This window comes from Aotus nancymaae, unplaced genomic scaffold (assembly GCF_030222135.1).
Source record: "Aotus nancymaae isolate 86718 unplaced genomic scaffold, 86718_ANA_hifiasm-v0.15.2.pri h1tg000076l, whole genome shotgun sequence".
NCBI classification, from domain to species: domain Eukaryota; kingdom Metazoa; phylum Chordata; class Mammalia; order Primates; family Aotidae; genus Aotus; species Aotus nancymaae.
Genome location: NW_026988491.1, coordinates 13,946,382 through 13,962,389, shown reverse-complemented (window position 1 = coordinate 13,962,389; position 16,008 = coordinate 13,946,382). Strand labels below are relative to the sequence as shown.

At 59.6% G+C, this 16,008-nt stretch overlaps 1 protein-coding gene across 2 annotated transcripts in view; it reads right to left on the bottom strand.

The window, feature by feature from the left end:
• Window positions 1-6,860: 6,860 nt before the first annotated feature.
• CACNA1I (calcium voltage-gated channel subunit alpha1 I) overlaps window positions 6,861-16,008 on the bottom strand; it is a 123,315-nt gene continuing 114,167 nt past the window's right edge. For both annotated transcript variants that reach the window (XM_064368063.1, XM_021668753.2), the window contains 7 exons: window positions 15,621-15,742; window positions 14,274-14,612; window positions 13,848-13,994; window positions 12,656-12,778; window positions 10,388-10,553; window positions 8,653-8,849; window positions 6,861-7,505 (listed from right to left, as the gene is read on the bottom strand). In XM_064368063.1, coding sequence (XP_064224133.1) covers window positions 6,861-7,505; window positions 8,653-8,849; window positions 10,388-10,553; window positions 12,656-12,778; window positions 13,848-13,994; window positions 14,274-14,612; window positions 15,621-15,742 — 1,739 coding nt within the window. The remainder of the gene's footprint in view (window positions 7,506-8,652; window positions 8,850-10,387; window positions 10,554-12,655; window positions 12,779-13,847; window positions 13,995-14,273; window positions 14,613-15,620; window positions 15,743-16,008) is intronic.

The window sequence follows — 16,008 nt, the reverse complement described above, 5'->3', positions numbered from 1 at the left end:
ACCCCTCCCAACAGGACCAGCATCTTGTCCACAGATTCCCATGGCAGCCCGTTACCACGGCGACAGCAATCCGAGGTCACCACACTGGAAACCGGAGGATGCCTCCTTCCTGGAACACCACCACAAGTCAGAATCTAATTTTCATTACAGCCATAATAGTGGTTTTGCATAATCGTGCATATATTAATACCTAAGATGTCTGTGTTTATTTGGTTAAAATTCATGAATTCAGGTCTAAATAAAAAGTGCTGATGGCTGAAGTTTTTCATTCTCTTAGAATGTTCTTGGTTTTTTTTTTTTTTTAAGCCAGTCTCTCCTTGGCAGCAACTTGCTTTTAATCCCATTATTGACGGGGGTAGAGAGCAAAACGAATCAGGGCTCTCCTCCCAGGGGCCGGCCACCTCTGGGGAGAGCAGGGGGCGCACCTCTGGCTGTGGAGGTGGCATGTGGGTGCTGGTCACCCCTGGCCTCTGCCTCGCTGTGTGGCCCAGACCGATCGCTGTCGCCTCTCCAGGCCTGTTTCCTCAAGTGGAAAAATGAGAGAAGGTGTTAGTTGGTCTTTGAAATCCCTTCTGCTTCCAAAACACAGCCACGGAGCTGACATTTGCTGAGACTCAACAAGCACTGGCCTCCGGGTGGGAGGAGTAAACAGGTTCCTGTCCTTGGGTCAGTGCAATCTGATGGGGACTCATTCAAGAAACAGACAGTGCAGTCTGGACGAGTTAGTTCATACCCATAATCCCAGCACTTTGGGAGGCTGAGGCAGGTGGATCGCCTGAGGTCACAAGTTCGAGATCAGCCTGACGAACATGGTGAAACCCCATCTCTACTAAAAGTACAAAAATTAGCTGGGCATCATGGCGGGTACCTATAATCGTTACTCTGGAGGCTGAGGCAGGAGAATGGCTTGAACCTGGGAGGCAAAGGTTACAGTGAGCTGAGATCGTGTCACTGCACTCCAGCCTGGGTGACAGAGAAAGACTCTGTCTCAAAAAAAAAAAAAAGAAGAAGAAAAAGAAAAAGAAATAGACAGTGCTGTCAGGGAGGGAGGGCTGGCGTGAAGGAAACAGGGAGCCGTGGGACAAACGGGGCACCTCCCTCAGCCATAGGGCCACGGGGAGAGCCTGCCAGCGGAAGCAACATTCCAGCTGAGACCTGAAGGGATAGAGCCAGGAAAGGGAGGAACAGAAACAGGTGAGGCTAGAAGGTGGCCCCTGGTCCTTCAAGGCCACGAGAGACAACCTCGTTTAAAATGAGGCGAGATAGAGTGGAGCGGTGCCCACAGAGTGAGCCCGGTGAGGAGTCCTTCGAGGGCTGCCGTGGGGGCTGGGAGGGAAGGAACTGAGGCTGCAGTGCTAAGGCTCACTGGGGCCTCTCCCCTCTCCTCCAGCAGCAGGGCCAGGTCCCCAGGTGAGGAATGCGGCTCTGCATGGGAGCTCCACCCTCAGCCCCACGTGCACGGGGCATATCCCGGCTCTGGCCCAATCTGCCCTGCGGACAACCTTGCTTGGCCTCAGCTTCCTCATTTGTAAAATGGGGTGAGATCCCTTTCTGGACAGATGTGGGAGGCCCAGGAGCTGGCCCAGGCCTGTTTTCACAGCCCGAGGCATCGTGGCTGTGTTTGCACCTGCACACGCACCTGGAGCCTATCAGCACACACACACCTGAGTCACCGCCTCCATCCCCTACAGTGAGGCAGACACCCAAGGTAGAAAAGGCCTTTAGAGGGTCCCCCATCAGCCAACGTATTTGAGCAGGAGCCCCCGGTGCTCTGGGTGGTGCTGCGGTCAGCTCAGAGCTCCAGCCTCCAGCCTCAGCCACGTGTCACCTACTCTGTGCCAAGTACCGGGGCCTGTGCCGACTTCTGTTCTTTTCAAAAGCTGCAGCAGCGACCAGAAGGGGCCCAAAAGAAGAAACACGGGACAGGCCTTCTTCCTGCGGGGTGGCCTCAATTCACCCGTCTCCGGAGTGGGCTGAGCCTCGGAGAGGGGGGCACTGTGCTACAGGCCACACCTGGTGTCCTGATGTCCCCGCTCCTAAAATGCCAAGGCCCAGCCAGTCCTCGAGGAGAGAGGACATACAATGGGAACAGGGAGGCCCAGGGGAGGCTGATGGAGCCTGGGCAGGCCCTCTAGCACCAGCGCGGCATCTGCTGCTCCACCCACTGGGCACATCCACGTGACTAGTCTCTGTAACTCTCTGGGCCCCTTCACCTCCCCTCAAAGGGCAAGAAGAACTAGGGGAGGAATCACAGGGTTTGCTGCCTGCCCAGCGTGCATTCCCTCCTCCCAGCAAGCACACGACCCAGCTCCGAAGACACTGTCTCCCTTTCCTAGTCTCAGGCAGTGGTGCAGGCGGGTCACCCCTATCCCTGGATCCCAGAGTGAGCTGATGGTTCAGACCTGGCCAACCAGAGCACAGCATCTCTATGGCTCCTACCCAATGCAGCTGAGCGAGGCTCCTTCTTGGAGACTTTGACAGACGCTCAGGGAGAGAAGCTCCTGTTCATCTGGGGAGAGGCACGCAGGCCTGAAGCCTCGGGATACTGCTGGGCGCTAGGAGAGGAGGGAAGCAAAGGCAAAAGGAAGCAGAGCCAAGAGGCAGAGAGAGACTGTATCCTAGTCACACAGTTGGAGCCCTTGATCCAGCTGTACCTGAAGCTGGAAGCACCTCTGGGCTGGTTTTTTTTTTTTTTTTTTGAACTTGAGCCACTAAGTTATTTGTTTCTCTTGTTTCTTTTCTTTATTTCCTCTCTCCTTTCTCTCTCTCTTTCTCTCTCTCTCTCTCTCTCTCTCTCATCCTTAAGCCCAATAAGTTGGGTTTTTGTCCTTTGCAGTCAAGGGTACTGAAAATACACATAAGAAAAATTCAGGGTTGGGCACGGTGGCTCACATCTATAATCCCAGCACTTTGGGAGGCCGAGGCAGATGCATCACTAGAGCTCAGGAGTTAGAGACCAGCCTGGGCAACATGACAAAACTCCGTCTCTACCAAAGATACAAAAAAATGAGCTGGATGTGGTGGTGCGCACCTGTGGTCTCAGCTACTCGGGAGTGCTGAGATCGTACCACTGCACTCCGGCTTGGGCAACAGAGTGAAACAGAGAAAGGAAAGGAAAGAGGAAGGGGAAGGGGAGGGGAGGGGAAGGGGGGGAAGGAAAGAAAGAGAGAAGGAAGGAAGGAAAGAAAGACGAAGAGAAAAGAGAGGGAGGGAGAGAGGGAGGGAGAGGGAAAAGAAGGGAGGGAGGGAGGGAGAATTCAGGACAGTGACAAAGGGTGAGTAGATGATTATTCACATGTGACGCTGTCACCCGGCCTCAGCCACAGCAGCAGAGCGTGGGAACCAGGCCTGCCTCCCCTGCAGCTCCACAGGCCCCCACCCACCCCTCGGCCATGAGAGCACCCTGCCATGAGCATTGTTCTATGTCCCTGACACCCCAGGCCCCACCATGAACATGGGGGAGGAGACACCACCCCCCCCAAGAGAAGCCTCAGCTTGCCACCCACCCTGCTGGGGAAAGAACAGCAGAGACACACAGAGAAATTCATAAACAGGCTTCTGGGCTTTTATTCAAAACAACACTGGCGGTGGCTGCCGCTTGGTTTCTCTACGCCCAGGCCGCCCGGGCCAGCAGGTACCAGCGCCGTCAGCAACTCGGAGGGAAGTTCATTCACACCATAGAAAATGTACAGCGACTGAGAGTGCTAGAGTCACGGCGGCAGCCCAGGCCGAAGGCTTCCTGGAGGAGGTGGCCTCTGCCTCCTCATCAGGCTGCAGCTTGGCCCAGGCTCTGCCAGGAACACTGATTATTGCACAAAGACAAAAAAGAGTATGTGTGTCTGGGCTAAAGAGCAGCTTCTAAGACCCCAAGCCCTTACACAATGCAGCAAAGGGGGCCGGGGTTGACCCTGGAAGCGGAAGGCTCCGAGCTGAGGATTTAGGGGGAGACAGGCAGACAGGCTTTCCACACTTTGTCCTCCTTTAACGGGCTGCCTGGTGCAGGAGAAGGTAGAGTAGGGGAGAGGAAGAGGGTTTGGCGAGGGTGGGCCGTCTCTGCACAGATGCCAAGGTACCCATCCACCGCCACTGTTCGGAGCCCAGCAGAGACAGCTCAGGGTGCCTGGCACCTGGGTCCCCACTTTCCCCACAGCCAGGCCCATGCGGATTAGGGCAAATTTGTGCTTTTGTGACAGACACAGGCCTGAGGCCACAGCCCCAGACCACAGGGTTGGGAGGGAGGAAAGGCCCTTTGCCCAACCCTCACCCATTTTGGCTTGTCCTGGCCGGTGGAGCACAGCTTCCCTGGTTCCCCATCTGTCGCCAGGATCAGCAGGTGGAGCCTCCAGGAGCCCGGGCTCGGCCAGGCCATCTCCCACAGCTCCCTGCGAGGAGCTTCTCTGCCTCTGCTCTCAGCTCTTCCACCTTCTCCACACGCCCTGCTCTGTGGACCCTGGAGCCTTCGCTTGTGCCCATGCCTTTGCCTAGAACGCCCGCCCTGAGGTGTCTGCTTGTTCCGGAGTCACAGGGTTCAAGGTGAGGGGAGCTTTCATGTCAGACCTGCCTGGGATGTGTTCCCCGCTCAGCTGCTCTGAACCCATGTGACAGCAGGAAAGACTGCTCAGCAGAGCCACAAGATGACCTGAGGCTGCTTGACCAGTGTCTGATCCCGCCCCCTTGAAGCCCAGCCTTCCACATGGCCTTCCCAGGTCGTGCAGCCCCTCTTCTGGGCTCCAAACACGTATGTCCCTCCAGCAACACGTGGACTTGCAGAGTCAAGTCTGTCTGCCCCCTCCAGCTGCGAGTGTTCAGGGTCAGCCAGGAGCAGTCAAGTCAAGCCTGCCCAGACCCACTTCTTCCCCAGACAAGGTACCTCATTCCAGATAAAACCACCACCATGGAAAGGGAGGCAAGGCCCAGGCTCTCTGGAGCGGGCATTGTTGGGATTAGACCCAGCCTTCCCCACAGGTCTACCTGCCCTCAGGGAGGACCGGGCAATTCCTCCCCCTGCAGGCACCTTGTTCAGCTTCACAGCTCCAGGTGCAGAGTGGGGCCCTCCACACCACCCCAGCTTCTTTGCTGTCAGAGCCCTGAAGGATCCTGGGCTGGCTGCTTCCCCTAGCCAGGACTCAGTTTCCAGTATATACAGTAGGCTTGACAAGCCCTCCTGGCTCCCTCTCCCTCAGCCCGAAGGGAAGGTCTCTGCATGTGACAAAGCACACATTGCCCACCACCTCCCCCATGATCCCTGTGCCAGCCTGGAAGACACCCAGAGCCCCTCCAAAGGGCACCCCACACCCTCACCAGCCCAGCGACAAGCCGAGTTCTTCTAAGTCAGAGTTTGGGAACAAGGACAAGGCCCTCCTCGGCAGGCCCCTGTGAAGCCCTCGGAGGGGAGCTTAGCAAAGGCAAGGTTATTGCTGAAACACAGCATCTCCAAACTGATGGCCTCTGCAGCCTCTCCAGACCATGGCCACCAACATGCTCCCAACTGCCTTCAAACTGACTTCATGAATGCCACTCACTTTTTAAAAATTAGCCTTGACTCAAGCTAATGTCTGTGAAATCACGGGCTCAATGTCTTACTTTTTTTCTAATAAATAGTGAAATAAATGCAGAACTCTTCAAACACTCCTGTCTAGAACCCATTTGGGAATCACTACTAGAGTGAAAGCTGGCCTGCAGTTGGGGGCAGCGGGGGAGGAGGGACAAGGGCTGGCAGGTGGGGCCCGAGGATGTGGCCTCCAGGTGACTTGAAAGGTTGGGCATGGGGATGGGGTCGGATGCAGGGCCCAGGCAGGTGCCCCCATCCTGCCTAGAATTCTGTCAGACCTGCTTTGCCCTGAACCCGCTGGGGCAGGGGCATAGTCGCTCAGGGTGAGGACAGCACAGCGTCTAGGTACAGCCACAGCTCAGGGTCCATATTGGGGATAAAAGGCATAAGTGACTGAACAACTGATTGCCTGAGCCAGGGGCACCTGCCGGGCAGTGAGGGGCAGCAGACACCAGGCGGCCACCCTGGCCCCTCCAAGCAAGCTGCAGCCGGCCTTCCTCTGCAGGCTGCCTCCACTCCTGCCCGCTGCCCTTCTGAGGATGGAACCCACCCCTTCGGAAGTGCTCGGGAGTCCCAGTCCAGCCTTGAAGCTGCCCTCCACCCCCCACCCCTGTCCTAAGGAAACACAGCTACTCACCCCTGATTTTTCTAAAGAGAGACATCTAACCGGTGGACTAAGGGGATGTGTGTGCTCTGGGGTGTCTACAAAAGACTTCACAACAACGAGACGGTCAGGATGACAGGACAGACAACCCCGACACGTGGGAGTCATGTGGGATCTTAGCAGTGTTTCTTCTTTAAAGGAAAAAACAAAAACAAAAACCACACCCTGAATTGCACCTCTTCTCCCGGGCCTGGTGCCCTCAGAGGCCTGAGGGTCCTCTCCAAGCTACCCTCGACCCAGGAGGAGACACCGAAACACACAGCGGTGACGCCCCGGCAGGACATGTGCCCTGGGGTGGGTCTGGCCTGAATCCCAGAGCGTCAGACAAAAAAGCCCCGTCCAGGCCCTGGCCCACCTCCCACCTTTAGCACTTTCTGGAAGTCATAAGCTCTCAGTAAAAAAAATAAATATATATGTCTGTCTATGTATATATATATATATATGTATGTATATGCACTGGAAGGGCCACCATGGGCCACGCAGGCCTGGTTCACCCAGACCCGCTCAGCCCGGCCGTCGGGCTCCTGTGCCCGGGGTAGGGGAGCCCTGCGCGATCCCAGGTGTGGACCAAGTATTGCTGTCTGCTCCTGGCTCCTGAGGTAAAGAAGGTAAGACGGGGCGGGCGGTGGGCGTCCCCTGCGACCCTCATCTCTTCCTCTTGCTGGCGGCGTCTCCCGGCTCCAGCTTTCCGGGGGGCGGCTGCGGCGGGGACGGCAAGGGACCCAGGCCCATCGGCAGCGATGCCCGGCCCGGGGGGTCTTTGCTGCAGTCCGCGGCCCACGAGGGGCTCCGGGCCAGGCCGCGAGCGGGGGGTGCGGCGGCGCAGGGGCGGCCGGGGGCGGCCAGGCTGCTGGTGCTGCTGAACTTCCTGGCGGGCGTGAGGCCGGGGGGCGGCGGGGGCGGCGGGCAGAAGAGGGAGGTGAGCGAGAGGCTGCTGAGGGTCTCCGAGTGCTCGCTGCCCGCGCCCCCGCCGCCCGCACCCCCGCGGCCCTCCTCGTCCGAGGGGTCCATGGAGTCGTGGTGGGTGCAGCCCGGGCTGGTGGAGCCCCCGCTGCTGTGGCTGCGCTGATGCGCCCGCAGCCCCCGCAGGCTGAACAGGCCCCGGCCCCGCAGGCTCAGGCGGCGGCGCGCGGCGGGGGACAGGCCGGCCCGGGGTCCTGGAGCAGCTGCGGGCGGCCCCAGGGCGCGCCGGGGGCTGTCGCTCAGGGTCAGGCTGTCCTCCAGCGTGGTCTGCAGGCTGCCCGCGGAGCTGCTGGGACTGGCGTCCAGCGACGTATCGCTCCCGGTGGCCTGCGGGGAGGCGGGAGCGGTGGAAGCCGCCTTGTCTGCCCCCCACCCCCGTGACCTGGACGCCCCCTCCCTGGCACAGCAGGCAGCCCCCACCCCCAGAGCTCTCTTCACAGCAGGGCTTCTCCCCTTCCCACGTCCAGATTAGGCTGCAGTCACCGCAGGGCCTCCACCTGCCCTCACAGGTTCCCGGAGAGGAGCGAGCATCCATCCCAAACCCAAGTCAGATCCAGCCCTGCCCTTCGAGGAAGGCTCCAGGCTCACTCCCAGGGGAAGCCCTGGGCCTACCGCCCTCCCCCAGGGCACATGGCTACCCCACCGCACCCTCCATGGTCCTGACCCGGCCTTTGCCCTGCTCCTCCCACAGGCTCTGGTCCCACACTTGCTCCACTCCTGGCTCCCGCCTCCTGGCCCCAGGGGCGCCCACCTCTTGGCCCGGGGGGCCCCCAACTCCCAGCCACCCAGCCTCCACCTCCCAGCCCCAGAGTCCCCGACCTCCAGCCCCTCCCTGGTGCTGTTCTCCCTGCCTGTCCAGCATGGCATAGACTTTACTCTGCAAACATTGATTCTGGTTATCACCCTCCTCCTCCTGCACCCCCGCAGCTCACTCTCAGCACTAAACAGGAAGCCCAGCAGGCAGGGAGTTCGTGTCCTGCCTGCCACAGCACACAGCCTGGTGTGATGGGGTCAGATAGTCACACAATGAATGAATCAACGATCGCAGGAGTGCCTGGCCAGCCCAGCCCTCACCACACTGTGCGAGCCGGCGCGGTCCCATTTCCCCACCCACACAACAGAGCCAAGTGGGTCTGCTCAGTGCTCCGGGTCACTGTGTGCCCATGGGCAGGAGGGCTGTGGCCTAGTTTAAGGATCCCTAGTTTAAGGATCACAGGTCTCTTCCAGAACCCCATTAGGGTCCTCCCCACACTCTGCTGTCCCCAGGACCCAGCCCTGCCCATTCCATCTGCCCCAGTGCTACCTCCCACTCCAGTCTCAGCATCACCCCTGCATTCCCAGACCCCCTTGTACAGTGGTTCCCTGGGCCTTCGGTTGTGTCCCTCCCCTCCCAGTCTCCTGGACTTCCAGGCCTGGCTTAGATCCTGCCCCTCTCCCACAGACCAGCACTCTGGAGCCCGAGAGGTGTTGGTACCTGTCGGAGGAGGGTGCAGTTGACCCTTGGTGACCGCAGAGATGCCCAGGAGCCCTGCAGCGCAATCTTGGGGAGGGTCCCAGCACCGGTGCCCTTTTCTGGGCCTTTCTGGCTGGCAGACACTGCAGGGTGGAAGAAGTCGGCTGGCATGGGCAGGAGAGGGCTGGAGGCGTCCGGGGAGAAGGGACTTGGGGGTACTGCTGGGGAAGGAGGAGACAGAGCTGGGGGAGCACGCTCATGCCAGGGGGCAGCCCCTGGAAGGTGGTACTGAGCACCAATCTCACTGAGCCAGCAGGGAGGGGTCCCCTAATAAACTGACTGTGAGACCATGGGTAACTGGCCCTCTCGAAGCCTTAGTTTCCCCATTGTGAGAGCAAGAGAGAAATCCTGAACCAGCCCTTGATGGGGCATAAGGAGAAGAAATGGCTGGAAGCTCCCAGCTCAGTACCAAGTACACAGTAGGTGCTCACTAAGATCAGTCATCCCCAGGTTCTGATCCCTCCCTGGGGCCTGGCCAGGTCTGGGGGTCCCTGTAGGACAGCAGATGGGTGGGGTGTCCCAGCTCCGGGTCAGGCACTGCATTGGATGGCAGATCAGTCTGGCCTGGTCAGCTACACACAGTGAGGGGCGGGGATGGGGGTGAGGGGGTCTGAAGGCTGGGTCAGGTCTTGGGTGTGGGAGCATCAGGGGGTAGCAGCAGCCTCTGCTCACAGTCCCCTCAGCACTTGCGGGTTAAGGGTGAGATACTGGAAGAATGTACCCAAGACAGCGGGATGGTCTGAATGTCCCACCTGGGGTTCCTATGCCATCTTACCATTTAAGGAAAACGTACATAAATGGTTGACTAAAGGAAATGAGATTTCTCCTTCCTCCAGAAGGGCTCTCGGGTCAGACTCTGTGCTCTGACTTCTGGTTTGGGAAGTCTGGGGTTGTGGCACCTCAGTCACCCTGGCCAGCTGAGAGGCCATCGGTTTTAAGGAGGGTACCCAGGAAAGTTACCCCACCCCTGGCTCCTGCGAGGTGTCCCTGAAGGGTGCTTGGGGTGGGCTCAGGGTCTTGGGCATCCCTCTTCTGCTAGGCTCATCTCTCTGCCTCTCTCCACAGCCAGTGCTGGGAAACTAAGTTCCTGCCACCTTCCACAAGGACCACAACAAAGATGAGCCCATGATGGCAGGCCAGTTAGTCCCCTGGCCCTGTGCCCAGAGCCCAGCCAAGGGCCCAAAACGCAAACAGAACACTGCAGGTAGGGCTGAAGGATAAGTATCAGGAATTTACAAAAGGGCTGTTGAAGACACCAGGCTTTTCTATGTTTAACATCCCCATGTATATGAAGATCTGTGGGCTACACACCTCTCAAATTCATCTCTAGAAAAACACCACAATAATCTGGCAGATTTCCTTTTGCTTGATAATGAGAGCTGTGTGTACCCACCTGTTTCCCTTTTCACCATAGCTCCTAGGAAGCTCAGCATGAATCTTCCTTTAGCCTAGGTTCCTGTTATAGTTACCTCATCTTTTTATACTATTTGGCTCTTGTATCATTGTTATATCAGGCCTGAGATTTTATCATTGTTATATCAGGCCTACCTCTCATTATCAGATATCCATCTGGTTCTTTCTGGACTAAACATAATAGTCTGGGTAAAAACAGTAAGGAAAAAACTCAACCATCTCCTTCTGAAGCAGATGCCCAAGACAAGGGCTGCAGGGAGGTGGCAGGGATCCCACCCCTCACCTTGACTGCTCTCGTGTTTCAGCCAGGACCTGACCGGGTTGAATGGGATCTCCTCCATCTCACACAGGAAGTTCTCTGAACCTGGTGAGACGGCCGTAGAGGACAAGGGGAAGAAGCATTCACCCAGGTCTCCTGCACGCATGGGCTCAGGCAGGTCCAGCTCACCCTGCAAGGAAAGGGAGGTAGGATGGGGCAGGACGGGGAAGGGGGACAGCTGCCCTCATGACCTGCTCCACGGCCCCTTACTTAATGAGGCTATCCTCACGGCTGGTCTGACCTTCCTCTCAACTCCTCTACCTGACCATCTTCCAAAACCCAAGTGAATGGAACCCACCTCCCAGTGTCCCACTGGATGCCCTAGGCAGTTAGTGATTTCCCTGGTACAGACCCTGGCCCAGCAAAGAAGCCAGGTCAAGGCTGGCGAAGGCATCAGAAGACAGCCCGAGCGGCCACCTGAGTGTCCCACGAGCATGACCTTAGTGGGGGTTCCTTCCCTTTGCTGAGTCTCAATTTCCGCATCCAAAGAGAGTAACCCCTTCCTTCCCGGGCATTCCCTGGCCCCGGCATTCCTCAGCCCTGCAGCCCAGAGTGACCCCTTCCCAGAAGAGCTGCCTTAATACCGCCCCCCGCCCAAGGCAGGTGAACTCAAGCCATCCCAACCTCCTATGACTTGCTGGCACAAAAGACTGCACCCTGCCCGAGCAGTGGTCACACCCATAATCCCAGCACTTTGGGAGGCCAAGAAAGGTGGATCGTGAGGTCAGGAGTTTGAGACCAGCCTGGCCAACATAGTGAAACCTTGACTCCATTAAAATTTTTTTTAAAAAATTAGCCAGGCATGGTGGCACGCGCCTGTAATCCCAGCTACTTGGGAGGTTGAGGCAGGAGAATCACTTGAACCAGGGAGGCAGAGGTTGCAGTAAGCCAAGATGGTGCCATTGCACTCCAGCTCCGGTGACCATGCAAGACTCTGTCTCAAAAAAAAAAAAAGCCTGCCCCCTGCCCAAGTCCAACTGACTCCCAGAAACTGTGCCCCTGACGTGCTTTGTAGGAGAGCAGTGTGGGAGTGCAGGGCTGCAGCAAGATAGCAATCAGGAAGGAGCTGAAATGACATGGAAGGTACAGGAAGAACTCCACCTGCAGCCTACCCTGAGCTGACGGAGGGCCAGCGGTGCCAAGCCCAGGTTATCCCCCAGCTGTCCCTTCCCCGCCACCTCCAGCAGGGCAGGACCACCTTGACCTTGAGATCATGAGCCCCAGACTTCAGGTCTCACCCCTCAAGACTGCAGGAACAGCAGCAGGCCCTCCCTGCCCTGCAGGCCTCCTCAGACTGACCCCCTGGGGCACAGAGGTTTGGGGTCTAGTCTTAGGGGTGACTTCCTGCTCTGTCATTCCTGGCTGTGTGATGCGAGCATCACCTCACTTCTCGGAACCCCCATTTCCTTGTGTGTGAAGTGGGGACAAATCCTCCCTGCCGCACAGAGCTGTGAGACAATCAGCTGGTGCCGGCAGAGCGCCTGCACACAGTAGGTACGAGAGGAACCGCAGGTTCAGACATTTGGTGTATGTGCTTGGCTGAGGAGCCAATGGGGCTAAGCTACCATCTGTGGGATTATGACTGAAGGCCGCTAAGTCAGAATCCCGCCCAGGCGGAAAGATACAGCAGCGCGGCGGAGCCTCAGTTGGCCTCGGTTGGCCTCGGATAGCTGGTCCCCCGCCGTCCCCGCCGGTGGGGCGTGTCCTACCGCGTGCCGGGACCGGGGTCCGGTGCGGAGTGCCCCTCGACCTGGGAAACGAGGTGCGGCCGGAAAGGCGGCCGCCCTCTCGCCTGTCACGCAACGCACGTTCATGGGGAACCTGGCGCTGAACCCTTTGTAGACGACCTGCTTCTGGGTCAGGGTTTCGTTCATAGCAGAGCAGCTCCCTCGCTGCGATCTATTGATCCTCTCGTACTGAGCAGGTACCTCACAGCCCCGCCAGCCAGGGATGACCTCCCCATGGAATGGACAAAAATACCAAAAGCAGCAAGAAACAGCCAGTGCTGCTGGGTGCCAGGCTGGAGCGCTGGCTGGGCTTGTGGCTGTGTGATCTCAGGCAAGTCACTCCACCTCTCTGAGCCCTACTGCCTGCATGTGTCCAACAGGAGATGAAGGCCTGGCACGCAGTGGGTGCCACTTACATGGTAGACAGGAAATTGTGTGGGGGGGGTCCTGCCTAGGTGGACAGGGGCCAGGCTTTGAGGACAGACCCGCCTGCCCAGGAGCTTACCTTGCTGTCTTTCGGGCCAGGTGGGCAGGCTGTGGGGTCTTCGAGACTCAGGTCATCACCCAGCAGGATGGACGAGGACCTGTCTGAGTTCAGGGAGAAGGCTTCTGTCTCGGCCAGCTGCACCTGCAGGGAGAGGGGGTGGCCTTGGGTCACCCCAGGGCTGGGACGGCACATCTGGGTCTTGGGGCATGCAGCCACAGGCCTGACGCTCTGAAGAGATGCTGAGCAGTGGTCAGAAAGGTCCAGACACGTGCTGGGCACAGATAATGTGTCCACCCTTTGCAGTGGCCCAGCCTGTGTGACAGGCGATGGTGACACGCGATGGTGACACAGTGGCCACCTCCAGTGGAAGCCAGCCTTGAGTGGCCCATGTTGCTATCTGGGCCTGAGGACAGGCGAGTTGCCGTGGGCTATGGACTCCACAGCTGTCTGCTTGCCCCAGACCAAGTGCCTGTCAAGACTGGGCAGGGCTTGACTCATCTATGGCCCCGTGTGGACGACCTGCCCAGCGTGTCACAGGCAGGGGATACTGTGGGGCCCAGAGACACTGGAGAATTTCCAGCCACCACAGGGCAGGGGTGTGGGGCAGCCCAGGCCTCCATCTCCTGTTGACGGCTGCTGGAGATCTGACCTGACAGCCACCTGAGGCTGGGGCCAACCTGGGGGCTAGAACACCCCGGTGAGAGGTCAGGGGCCCACCCTGCTGGGGATAGTGGAGGGGCTGCCTGAGCCTGCACTGGAGACAGATGCATGGCCACAGCCTGGGAAACCCTGAGCTGGGTGGGCCCAGGCCCCAAGCTGGAGGGCAGGGAAGGACACCTGGAGGAGGTTGAGTGCCAGGATGATGCCCTGGCAGAAGAGCAGGCAGATGACCCACCCATTCATGTCACAGAAAGGGCAAGCTGCGCTGTGAGTGACACACAGGCTCCCTGCCTGACATCCACAGCACACAAGGTGGGGCAGCTGCCCTACCCGAGCACCTACTGTGTGTGGCACAGGGCTGAGGCCAGCAGCTGCCGCCACCACACCTGGTCCTGGCTTCAGGAGCCGGTCTGCCTGGCCATGGAAGCAGCATGTGCCCACACTGACCCAGCCTGGTCTCTACGGCCCAGAGCCCGGCTCTCCCCTCGGGCCGGCCCCCCACCAGGCTTTGAGCTGCCCTTGCCCAGAGACACTCCCAGGCCGCCATTACCTCTTGCTTGTCGTGGTGACACTTCCTGCAGCCGGCGGGCGAGGAGTAGTGATGGAAGATGGAGCCAGACAGGTTGTCGATGATGGTCAGCTCCCCCTCCAAGGAGTCCTTGATGATTAAAGAGACGCTGTCCAGCCACAGGTTCTCCTAGGCGGACGGGGACGGGGTGGGGACAGGCGGGATTATCAGCCGGGTCCCGGGGCTGCGGGGTGGGCAGGACACAGCTGCCCTCCTGGTTGGTTCTCTGTGCCCTTGGCCTGGGACCGACCCCCTCATCATGGGGTCACCCCTTCTATGGAGCTGAGCAGGGTGGGGGGCCAGAAAAACAGAGGCCTCTGTGCAAAGCCTCCCCAGCCCCACTGCCCATCTGGCCCTGTGGTGCCCCCCTCCTCTGATGACCCTCACGCCTCTCCAGCCCCTGCCCACCTGGGCAGGCGAGTAGCAGCGCCGGCACAAACCGCCCTCGGCGTCGCCCCCGCCGCCCGCCCCTCCCGGCCCGCGGCCAGGGGCGCCCGGGGAGCTGGCAGGCAGCCTTGGGCCAGGGCCCAGACTGTGGGCCATCTCCAGCTCGAGCTCCGCGTCCATCTCAGCGTCCTCCTGCGCCTCCTTGTTGCTGTCGTCCAGGTGCTTCATGAGCACGGCCACCACCACATTGATGAGCACGAACTGCGCAGTGAGCACAAAGCTCACAAAGTACAGCGGTGACACGAACTGCAGGCTACTCAGGCAGCTGCGCTCGTCATGGGTGCAGTCCCGCAGCGTGTCCTGCATGGCGGGGAGGGCAGCGAGGACGAGGATGACGATGAGGACATAGCAGAGGCTGCTGGAGGCAGAGGCCAGCCCGGGGCCACACACGGAAGCAGCAAGACCGGGATTCAACCCCCAAGATGACCCCCAGCTGCCCTGCCCCACTCTGCCTAGTGGCAGCCTCTGCCTGCCTCAGCCTCAGCTAAGTCCCCACATGGACAGACAGATGGCCCAGGGCCCTCTCCTCCTCTCTTGCTCCCACCCACATTCCCTCCCTACAGCTGGCCCTGCCTCCCGGGCCACAGTCAGGCCTGAGAAGGAGCATCCAGGGCTTCCTTCAGGGTCCCCTGGAGAGGGGGTGCACTCAGGACCAGGCCACCTGTCCTTCCTTTCTGATTCTTCTGCCAGCTCAACCCCCATCCACAAAGCCCAAGAAGCCTCCACCACCCTCCGGCTCTGGGCCGAGGGGAGTGGCTGCCTCTCCCAGCCCCCCAGATTCCTGCCCCCTTGCTGGAGCACTGAGGGCTATGCGGGGTTGGGGTAGGAGGCACAGCAGGCCTGGCACTGCCCTCTCCACCCCAGGGCCCCGGAACCGAGGCCTCACCCGTGTCCCCCAGAAGCCCCTCTCTGCCCTTCCCAGCCCAGCCCAGGTTGCGCCCCCGGCCAGGGAGCCTCTGCCAGGTGACCCAGTCAGTGTGGCAAACAGCGGGGAGCCTGGCCCTGGCCTTCAGGACTGCCTGGGCCCCACGTCCCCTCTGGAACTGGGTAGAGCTGTCTCCCCTAAAATCTGAGCCCCAATCCCAGGCAACACTGTGAGATGGGATGGTGGTGGACAGGGGGCCTATTTGTTCTGGCTCAGCTCTCCCCACTGTCCTGGTCCCACGCAGACCCCTCCACTCCTCTGGGCCCTGCAGCCCCCTCCCACATGTGGTGGGGCCCTGGGCACAGAGCCCTGAGCAGCAGGACCATCAGCCTCCCTTTCCCAGAACCCAGCTGATTTCTCCACCCCAGCCCCGCCGGGGGTACCTTCATGATCCCGTTCCAGTTGTCACCCGTGGAGACCTGGAAGAGCGTGAGGAAGGCCATGCCGAAGTTCTCGAAGGTGGCGTGCCGGCTCATGCCCTCACACGGGTTCTCGTCGTTGCAGACTGGAAGCGGGGAGGAGGTCAGCCCTGCCCGATGGCAGAGCGCCTTCGGGGCTCACCCGGACCCGGTGCCCCTGTCTCGCCTCAGAACCCTCACCACACCCTTGGAGTGGGGCAGGCAGACTGTGTGCAGCCTACAGATAAACTGAGGCTTGGGGAGATGGTGCATGAGCTGGGGCTCAGGTTTTGGTGAGTCTGACTCTGCCCCCCACTGAAGAATGGGTTTCTGAGAAAGAGGATGAAATGGGGCGAGGGCCAGCCCCCCAGGG